This window comes from Polistes canadensis, unplaced genomic scaffold (assembly GCF_001313835.1).
Source record: "Polistes canadensis isolate GaletaPanama2010 unplaced genomic scaffold, ASM131383v1 scaffold_7, whole genome shotgun sequence".
In the NCBI taxonomy this organism is placed as follows: Eukaryota; Metazoa; Arthropoda; class Insecta; order Hymenoptera; family Vespidae; genus Polistes; species Polistes canadensis.
The window spans coordinates 670,849-682,911 of NW_014569554.1; the positions used below are offsets into that span (position 1 = coordinate 670,849).

The 12,063-nt window shown below is 27.6% G+C and overlaps 1 protein-coding gene across 1 annotated transcript in view; it reads left to right on the top strand.

Annotated features, from left to right (window-relative positions):
* LOC106791254 (intracellular protein transport protein USO1) overlaps window positions 1-12,063 on the top strand; it is a 54,177-nt gene that overhangs the window by 17,869 nt on the left and 24,245 nt on the right. The window contains exon 2 of the mRNA XM_014756771.1: window positions 10,753-10,975. Coding sequence (XP_014612257.1) covers window positions 10,850-10,975 — 126 coding nt within the window. The 5' untranslated portion in view covers window positions 10,753-10,849. The remainder of the gene's footprint in view (window positions 1-10,752; window positions 10,976-12,063) is intronic.

Consider the following 12,063-nt stretch of genomic DNA (forward strand, 5'->3'; position numbering starts at 1 on the left):
AATATTTTAAATAATATTAATATTTATTTTATTATTATTTTAATTATTTTTTATATAATTTAGAACGAACTTTAACAAATTTGGTCATCTCTCTTTCATCGATCTCGAATATAAGGTGAGAATTAAAAAAAAAAACACAAAAAAAAAATAAGGATAGGATAAACATTTGCTCGTAATCATAATTTCATTTGGCGAATGCACACCATTAAAATAGTTCCGTTGGCGCGGTAGAACGTAAATGAGAGACGGTTGACAGTTTTAAATATGGTGGTATCATTGTTGACCTGTAGTAAACGGAGCGTGAACGTAATCCAGTACATACTTACAAAATAAGTAACTATATTTAAAGTATATAGTGGAGATATATAGTTATAGTTAAAATAAGAATAATATAGAACAGAAACGTGTGTCTTGGTGATTTGCCCGAAGCAATTCACACTTATGCATTCATCCTGAAAGATTTGTAAAGGAAGAAAAATAAGAAATTGATTATATATACTCGATGAGACCTAGTCAATCCTGTTAGTATCGATCATGTTCGATCGTTTCGATTCATAGTTCCCCGTCTCATATATTCGAACGGAATAGATCGTTAAAACTTATTGTTAGTTGAGAATATGTTATTTTTTTTTTTAAAATAACTTCACGAATGATCGATTAGTTTGATAAAAAATTCGTTTCGATCGAATGTTTAATTTTAACAGTGATGATCGTCGCGTGGTTGTTGGTACATCGTAATGACTTTTGTAACATATGTTTTTAAAATCATTTATGTAATCGATCAAATTAGAGATTGAAGGAAATAATAAGATTTTGTTTAGAAAAAAAGGGATATGTTGAAATATTCTATTAGTTATTAGATCAATTTTCTGTATAAATTATTATTATTGTGGATTATATTTGAATATTAATTAGCTTGATTATTAAATACATATATATATATATTATTGGAATTTTAAAATAAAAAATTGTTAAATTTAAAATAATTATTAATATATCAAGTAGTTCTAACACAATATTAGTCATACATATATACAAATTCTAAATTACCAATAAATTATATGATTGAAAATAAATGAAATATATTAATAAAGACATATTTGATCTCATAGAAAAACATATACTCGCATACACATACATAGAAACCTATCTCAATTAGTAGTGGTCGATAGGAAGTCACGCAAGGTACTGTTGTAATACTTGTTATCTTATTGTAAGATCGTCAGGGTAGAAAGACACTTAGGGATATATGTATATACATGTATATACTTATAGTAAGGTCATTCTCACAAGAAGAAATAGTCGAGTAGGTGGTGGTAGATGAGGTAGAGGAGCAAGAGGAGGAAGAGGAGGAGGAGGAAGAAGAAGAAATCGCACGAACGTGGGTAACGTTCACAACCGTTATGGAATTATGGTTATTTGGAATTCAGCTTAGAATGCGTAGTAGACAACGGACGAGTTCAGACAACGTATCGTTATAGTCTTTGATATGGTTTAGAATTGACTCGAACTTTTCTTCTTGAATTTCGTTATTCATATACATATGTATGTATTCAACATACACATTCATAATAACTTTATAATGATTTTCATTGTTCTATGGTATAAAATTTGTTCACAAATAAATTTACTTTAATAATTAATAATAAATAATATATATCATGAAATATCTCTCATGATATGATAAAAATCATTAATTGATCGTATAAATAAAATAGTTAATTCTAAGAGGAAGTATTGTATTTTCATTAGCAGAAGTATAATATATTTACATTAGAAAGACGTTTGGTATTTCAACGATGCATAGAATCGCATTTATCAGAGATTCCGCGTTCTTGATATAGGTACAAGTGTATTACGTGCATATAAAATTCAAGTTAGTCGGTAATTTTTTGTTCAAAAAGTATGAGAGTTTCCGGGCATTGTTTACAAAGGGTACACATACACTAATGTACTTAATTATTATTAAGTATAATTTATAACATAATCTATATGATATCAATTTTGTTTTATATTTATTAACTTTTAGTGAATTTAATTATTTTTCATTAACTACCTGTAAATTATCAATCTTTAATAAAAATAATATATATATATATATATATTAAATGTTAAATATTATATATATGCAAAAAGAAACATGTAATAAATAGAAATATATTCGTAAACGAAGTGAAAAGTTAAGATTAACCAAGATGGGAAATAAGACGGAAATCGAGGAAAGGGTGAAACTCGATTTTTGTGAAACGAAGAAAGCAGTCTACCTACATTGTTGGTGGGAGTAGCAGACAACCAGTAGAGCTTCAATATCGTCAGATACTTGCTTGGAAATACACTACCTACTGAAGCCAACCTACGCAATACGAGAGTCTTGACTTTCAGGTGGCTTCGTGGAACACGCGTGAACGTCTCTCGTTTCACGTGCAAAGAAAACTCGTTCGTTTACTTCCCTCTCTTATACGCATATATATCACACACGATCATATATATAAAATATAATATTATAATAATAAATAGAGAAAAATTGTAACAATAATAAATTAATAATATATATACTACAATAATACAAATAATATAATTTTATAAATATAATATATAAAGTATCTGATATATATAATTTAAAACAAAACAAAACAAAAATAAAATAATAATATTTTAATAGGTTATACATATATAAATAATACGAATAATATAATTTATAAATACATATAAAAAAAAATATGTAGATATAATAAAAAATAAAAAATATATTCTCTCTAGAGTAAATTCCCACAGAGATATAGGAATAATAAATAGAAGAAAAATATCTTTTATAGTTATACACACACTTCAGAATCTAATAAGTATTATCACACACTTTTTCTCGAAGTTACTCGATCGTCGAGGAGTTAACGCACTGATTAGTTCAGAGAACCTCTTTTTTTTTACGTTTCGGAGATTAAACTCGGCCTTCACTTGTAAAAAGTTATAGTAAACATGCACATACATATATATATATATATATATCAATTTCGAACGATGCAAATATTTTTCTTATAGCATGAAAACTATGAGTGTGTAAGTTAACGAGTAAGAACGACGACATCGACTACGACTACAACGACGATGATGATGATGATGATGATGATGATGATGATGATGGGTGAAAGTGGGCAATCGCGTACTATGAGTTCAGACACGTAACGTCTGGAAATGGACCTTGACGGCATCTATATATCTTTATATGTATGTATATATATGTACATAGGATACATGCAAGGTTGTTGAATACTTTTCTGCAATGTTAAGAAGACAAAAAAAAAGAAAAGAAAAGAATAGAAAAGAAAAGAATAGAAAAGAAAGAGATGGATTAAACAAAGGCATCTTGAAAATAGATACTACGTAAATAGTGATACCATAGTCGATATTTCCTGGACTCGCGATTTAGGTTATCTCCCTAACAATTGTTTCCAAATCTTCGATTGTCTCGAGTATGTGAGCTATAACGAATCTTGAATTTACTTTCTTTCATCGTTGCAAAATCTTCTTGGTATTTTATTACTCGAAAATATCGATATTGGTAATCGGTGTATATAATTTATTTATATTTTTATAATTAACACATATAATTAATTTTTAATTCATTCATTATTAACACACATATGTTAATACGCAAACGTACACAATTCATAGATATAACCCATACGCATTTAATGTAATAGTTTTAAAGAAATGATCGATTTTATTGCAGTAAAAACAGTAAAGTTAATTTAGAGTTGAAATAAAGGAAATAAGGATGACGATAAAAAAGGATAAAAGTGGTGTAAATAAGTACTGACCTACGATTCAATAAGAAAAAGAAGGTTCCAAACGTTCTCCTGTTGATCACTTTCGTGATCGGTAAGAAGAGATAGAAGGTTGTAAGTGGGTCAGTACGGTGGTAAACTCTGGACTGGTCCATGGGTTGTGTCCAGTGCCGTAAAAGTTTCCTCTTATTTCTCTTCTCCTGTAGTTTCGTTTTTTTCTTTCTATTCTTTCTTTCTCTCTTTCTCTTTCTCTTCTTACCGTTCCTGTTTCACCCATACTTACTTAAACACATACTTCCGCACATATATTTACGTATATATATATATATTTGAGGTAGTTGGAAACTTTCGTCCACTACATTGCCCTTCTTTTTTTATTCCCTCGATTGAATCGATTTTAATCATGCATCGTTTTTTCTACAGACTTCGTTTTAACACAATAGTAACTTAAATATAGTATCTTTCATATGATCAGTTTAGTTTAGAAATTGGACCTTTAGGAATTGACCTCGATTGAATGTCCGATCGCGAAAGTTGTTTCTCAGATCGGTTGATTTATTTGTCGTGTATACAATATATATATATATATATAGGAATGATTTTATATTTAAAAATATTAAAGAATAATATATCGAGATAAATGTGTATATACCAAATTTTTTTTTATAGAGAAACTTATAGAGATTTATTTTTTTATAAATTTGAAGATTTATTAGACAATTTGGTTGTTCGATTGCGAAAGTTGTTTCTCAGATTGGTTGATTTATTCGTCGAATGTTACATACGAGAAAAAGAGACTTTATATATATTTAAAATAATTTAAAAATAATATATATTTAAATACTTAAATGTCACAAAATGTTCAATGTTCTCTTTATATATATTCATAGATTTTTATTATTAATTTCAAGATTTATTACATAATTTATTAAAAATACATTAAACATAAATCATTACAAATTCAGGAATACGAATAATTTATTTCATTATCTCAATAATCATATAAAACCTTTAATAAACTACATTCTCGATACTAAGTAATATTTGATTTCATTCGATAAAAATAAATCAAACTTGCAAATGAAAATAAATGAAATAAAAATCGATTTTAATTTTAATAAGTCAAAAAACACATTAATTAATTTAGAATAATTAATGAATGACCTTCGAGTATTTTTGTTTGGCGTAAACAATTTTCGACCAATCCTACCACTCTCTTTTTTTCCATCTTATATATCTGTCACACGCATACTCATATATAATACATAAATATGTGTATACATATCTGCCTACATATAATCCAAGATATTAAAATGTTAGATCGTAAGCATAGGTCACAAAAGTCACACGCAGACTGTTGCAAAAGATCAACGAACGATCGTGATCCATATATGGTGTCACTATTAATAGAGTATAACCGATCTTGTTCGCAAACCTTACGATCGATAATATTACTTCAAGTGTGATCAAAATAATCTTATTCAATCTACTAAAATATGTGCTTAATTTTGTTTTCCAATATTTTCATTTTCATTTTTGACATTAAAAAGTGCACGCAAGCATGTATACATCGTATGCATTAGTTGTTAGATGATTTAAAAAATTAATTCTTCTTTTTTTTTTTAATTTTGTACATTAGTTTAATTTTCAGATTATAAAATTTGAAGTTTTGTTCTTAAAACTGAAACCGTATAGCATATGTTTAATAAGCTTAGAAAATAAGTTATTGATCTATAAAATCAGATAGAACAATATATAAATATATATATATGCATATTGTGTATAGGTATAAGTGTGTATGAGTAGAAGAGACAGTGAACTGCAATTTCACGCATGGTAAGAGTCGAGCTCCACCTTCGTCATCTTCGTGATAGCTCGGAAACGGTCGAAGTTTAAGTTTTCTCGTAGGAGGGAACCCGTTAGAGTGTTTCAATGAGGTTTCTGTCTGACCAATCATCGCCTACGTTTATATTTCCTTTTATTTTACTCATATTATCTTTCTCACTCTTTACATATATTTTCTTATCTTTCTTTCTTTCTTACTCTTATTGTTCACTCTCTTTATTTATCTCTTTTTTTCTATTTAATAATTGTCTATTTATCTATTTATTTCTCTTTCTTTTCTTTTTTGTCCAACCGTCTACTTATATTTTTCTTTCTATTAGTTTATTCAAACATTTTGCAATGATTCATCATTTCTTTTTTATCAATAATTTCTTCCTTGTCGGATATTTGTTTAATTATATGATTTTAATGAAAAAAATTTATCTTCCTATCGTAAATATCTATTAAATGTGATTTATATTACTAGACTCGACCTATTAATCATCATCACGATTGGCCAAAGAAAAAGCTATGATGTTCTTTTGAGAATACGGCAATATTCTTGGTAAAATACTACTGCATAGTAATTTAAGGTTCAGAGAATTTCGTTACGCAAGTAAAATTCTAACAATAAACGTTTGGTTAGTTTCATGTTTAGAGACGTAACGCGAATGAAATAAGTGACTATTAAAATATATATTTAGATGATTTTAATTATTCGTCCGTATTATTATAACGGTTCTAAGCTTTTTCTTCATATTTCTTTTTATAATAATAATAATACTCACAATGTTTTTCCTTTTTTTTATGAATAATCGAACACGTCTGCATACATTTGATTTCTAATGTTTTTATTTAATTTATAAAATCTCTCACGTTCTCGACAATTTATTATGTATTTATTAATAAAATAAAACATTATACACATACAAAAAGAATAAAAATTAAAAATATCCAACGGATAAAATGATGATAATGATGATGATGATAATTATTATTATTATAATAAAAATAAAAATAAAAATCATTAAGTTAAGATGTAATACTAACATAAAGACCTAGAATCACGTTTCTAAGCTTATTAATCGTAATGGATTTCTACTAATCTCATATTTCAAAAAGATGAGATTATTTATCCGCACGACAAATCTAATCGATGAATCTTTCGATTTAATGTAAGATCAACCTGTCACTATATTTCTATTTCTTTAAACCAATAACCGTTTCTCTTGAGAACCGTTATCGGCAGGTTCTAACGAACCATTGAGATATCGAGTTACATATACACATACACTAATACAACCCACCATCTTGGAACCTTCCCTCAGTATTATTATATCTATTTAACTTCGTTCAACCATAATAAGTTATGGTTTTAATAATACAAACGTTCATACTTCATATAGCCTACAGGTTATTATTATTATTATTTTTATTTCTCTTTTGATTTTATTTATCTTTTATTAATATATATGTGTGCGCGTGTGTGTGCGTATCTTTTTCATTGGTCGTTTAAAGTTAAGTCCGTTTTGCTCCACTTCCGCCATTCTTCGGCCTACATCGTGACTTCGAATAGAATTAATTGTTTGTTATTCGCTCGAGCAACATTAGATTTGTACTAACACGGATGTTCTCGATGGCTATCGAAAATTTGTTTTATTGCTATAGATAGGTATATACTTGAGTACGTTTTCCGGTTGGTAATTCTTGGTCGATTTGTTCTTTGGTGAAACGATTTTCTTGATGAGGTCATTTTGATAGTCAGGTAGGATGATAGGAATAGTGATCAATTGATTAAAATTAATTTATTCTAGAAATCTAATTAACTACAAGTTTAATTTAAAAGAAAGAGAGAGAGAGAAAATAAATGAAATAACAAATATCACAAGTATATATATTTCTTTTACTTTTATTATAAATTTAATATTTTAATATATTTTTTATTCTTTCCCCTACGGTTCTGGGGTGAAGAATTAGACCGTAGTAATCCCTGCTTGTCGTAAAAGGCGACTAAAAGGGAAATAACTATGAAAGATAACACCCCCTATAGTATTTATTTATTTAATATTATTATTATTATTATTATTAATTATACTCTAATAAAATAAAAAAAATATAATAATAAATAATAATGTTATTTTCAAATAATTTCTAATGTTTTCCTATAAAAGAAAAAAAGAAAAAAAAAAAAATTAAAGTTCACCACAACAATTAAAAAACTTTGAAGAATAAAATATTAGCATGAAAGATATTCAAAAATAAATAGGAAAATGATCCTCTCGTTATTATGTAAATTTCATATACACAACATACATACATAAATATAAATATATGAAATAGTAGTTATTATTATGGTTGTCTTACGAGTGTCGATGACTTATTGTTAGCTTCATTACTATTGACATCTCATGAAACGTTGACACGTTTTCTTGATCAGTCACGATCGTTCTACAGACAAACACATTTCTAATTCAAGGTATGTCGTGTTTTAAAGAAAGAGAGAGAGAGAGAGAGAGAGAGAAAATAATCACTTGGTTCTATACTACAATGCATAATAATAAGTTTACACGTTTAAGAGATAACAGTACCCAGTGTATTCCATGCATTATCATCTTCATCATAATCATCATCATCATCATCATCAACATAGTCATCTTATGAGACACTCGTAACCTATATGAACAAGTTGTTATTTTGCAAATCTTATTTCTAATATTATTATTATTATTATTGTTATTAGTATTTCATTTGATTAAATGTTAAATGCATTAAATTTGTATGAATTAAGATTTAATATTAATTAATTTTATATCAATAATTATATATATATGAGATTTTTTATATATGTGTATATGATATTAAAAATCAATTAATTTTAATTACAATGTTTTAAACTAATTTCTTTAATTTTCATTTTAATATGTGGTAATATAAATATTTTTGTAAGAAATTCGCGGGATAGTAATCACGTCCATAATTATAAATTTAATGTCAAAGTATTAGTGACTTCTTTATTTTGTTTTTATTTAGAATAAATTTTTTTTATGTAAAATTTGATAATAATGTTTTACGTGAAATATTTATGATTAGATTTTTGTCTCGTGTTCTTTGCACGATTAGATAAAAATGACCATATATTATACGTTACACAATTAAACATAATTATGTTATTAAGTAAATATACAGACACATGTGTACATATGAGTAAAGTTTTTAGGACACACGTGTTCGAATTATAATTTCTAAAATGAAATTTGTCAGGGCTCGTAAACGAAAGTGGAGCAGTAGTAACGTTGAGTTCTTCAAGGACGATGGGAAGATATTTAATCTCGTGTCCTCTCTTGAGACACTACTAGATTTCTAGAACGAATACTGCATAAGATATAAGAAGGATGTCGAGTATTTAATTTCATCGATTTATCTCAATTTATGATTACTCTTTATCAAATGTAAATTCATGCGTTTAATTTTAAAACGAGAGGATTAATGTGTTAAATAATTTTATTCGATATTTCAAATAGTAAATTGAAATATTTTTTTCCCAGGATTTTTGCGAAAATGATAGCGATCGTAATAACGTTTCTATAATAACGGTATCGATGAAGTGCAAAAAAGGAAAAATGCTGATTCAAAGATTATATTTTAAACTCGGTCTATATTAATTAAAGCGAGTTGTTCGTATATGGAAAATCTAAGAACGATCATTGAATTAATTTCTGTGTCTCATTTCCATCATTTTATCGATTTTCACTAATATAATATTTCGATAAAGAATTAAACTTTTTATTTCGCTCACTTTAAATTTCTATTAAGATAAATTTATTTCGTACAATATCATATATATATATATATACAATCCCTGATAAGAATAATTAAAAATAAAAATTATATTAAAAACATAGAGAAAAAGACATAAAAACTTTCGAGATGATCTAACATAAATTAAAAAAAAAAAAATCATTATCTACATAATTACGAGAAAAGTATACGTTCTATTTAACAATGCGTATACGAATTAATTCGACAATTGCATAATCTAATCTAATCGTACCGGAATAATTAACGAAAAATTTTCGAAATAATCAAGAGGATAAAAAAGAAAGAGAAGTAAAAGTATCGCGGAAGTAAAATCGATAAAGCGAGAATATCATTACTAGGATATAATGATAGAGAAGGAAAGATTCCTTGCACAACCTGCAACAGAAACAGAAACAGCAACAGCAGCAGCAGCAGCAGCATGATTGTGAATTACGACACACGACAATGCTAGCGTGCCAATTTCACTCTCGTCGAATGAATAAGAAAGAGAAGGAAATAGAGATAGATAGATAGATAGATAGATAGATAGATAGATGGAAAGATAGATCACAATTGCGCCATTTCGTCGCGCCGGACGAGAGATTCGGACGGGCCTAGAAAGCGTCTATAAAATGCTAATTTTCTCTAGCTTATGTTAGCATTGCCTATGTTAACTAGTTAGCTATCGTGCTCGGCCAACCAACGCCATAGAAAAAAAAGAAATTTGCGAAAGAAAAAAATGTACCACGTTTAACGTGTCGAGAGAAACGTAAAGGAAGGAACAAAATTACGCTGTCGTTATATTACGTTTCTTTTGATCTTTAAGTAAGAAAGAGAAAGAGAATGTGTGTCTCGGTTGGAAATAGAATTAAATTAATAAAAAAAAAAAAAAAAAAAGAAAGAAAAGGTCAAAAATATTGAGATTATCTCAAATCTTTTGGCTGTCATAATTTGTTTCGTAATATGAATATATATAAATTATAATTAATAGTATATCAATAATTTATAAATTTCAATAAATTTTAATAAATTTAATATATATAGGTATACATACTAATTCAATTAAAACTTAATATTACCAATTATTGTTATTATTTTAGTTTTATAATAACTTTCATTATTACAATCTAATCACAAATATTAAATATATATCTATTTATCATAATATATTAAAGATCAAGGTAACTTTAAATAGTCTTGTTAAATATTAAAAACACTATCAAAATATTCGAAATATTTGAATTAAAATATTAAAAAATACGTATGTTGAAATTATTTGTTTATATATTATACTATAAGAAGATGGAATGTGTTATTAAATGAAGAATTGTTTTAATTTACTTAGACGTTCGACGGCACGAGGATGAAAGGTTACGAGGATCGCAAAAGGGCGCGGATTAGTGCTCCAAAAAAAGAAAGGTCTTCGACCGTTACTACCGGAAATGACCATGACGAGCGTGGCTGTCGCCCCGGGTAGCCTCGTAGCACCACCAGCTATGTTAACACCGAAGATGTATCATCTACAGCAACCATTGAATCCATCAGCACCTTCCCCGACTTCTGGGAAAGTAAGTCTCTCAAAGAGAAAAAAATAATATTTATTTTGATTTATTCTCTACCTAAATAATTAATATACATAATGCAAAATATATTTGTTTTGCGCCCTAAGAAATGAAATTTAATTGAAAAGGGAAAGTTTTAATTACTTTCGGCAGATTTAATCAGTAGAAAATGAAATCTTGGAGATTAGGATGATTCGATGCATTAAGTTCTTTCGAAAAAAAACCCAAAAAAATTGATTTAAAATTTACAAAAATATTAAATACAGTATATATACCAATATGAATGTATTTCTAAATAATAGAATTTTGTTTGCAAAAGTACGCACGTATACAAATAAATCTATGTACAAATTAATTGTAAAAATAAGAAAAACAATAAGTTTTTGTATTTAAAAAAATAATAGAAAAAATTGAAGTAAGAAATAGAATCTTAAAAGACAAATTATCTACATCGAACGTGTCGTTTTAAAATACATGTCTAAAGTTGTTCAGAAAGTAGGAAAATATGGTAGTTGAGAACGATTAAGGTCGCAGACTAATGTCCATTGAAATCGAGAAGAGTCCGAGCTTTGCATTAAATGCGAGACCTCGTGTCACATAAATACCCTGCAACTGAGACTTCAAGTGAAGGACAATACTTTTTCTTTTTTCTTTTTTTTTTTTCCTTTTTCTTTTTATTTAAACTTTTTCTCTTTCTCGTCACAAGTGACATAAGGGTTATGCGTAACGAACACTGACAAATGTTTTCAAACTCTTGCATACTTTCATCTTTATTTCTATCTTTTTCTTCTTCTTTTTCTCATCATCGTCATCGTTGTCTATTATGTCGTAGTTGTGTCGTAGTTGTCGTCGTCGTCAATGTCGACAATGGCTTTGACTGGTTTAGCCGTAAAACCAGGGGCCGGTTATGACATCGAATACTAGAGTAGCGTGACTATATTCAACACACTACTGTTGCTTCGCATTTACGAGGTCGACTTTTAAGAGAACTTGCTGTTTTGCCTTTGCCAAGCTTACTTTAAATCCCTGTCAGCTCTCTTCGATCTTGATCTTGAATAATCAGTTTTTTCATTATTATTATATTTTATATATGC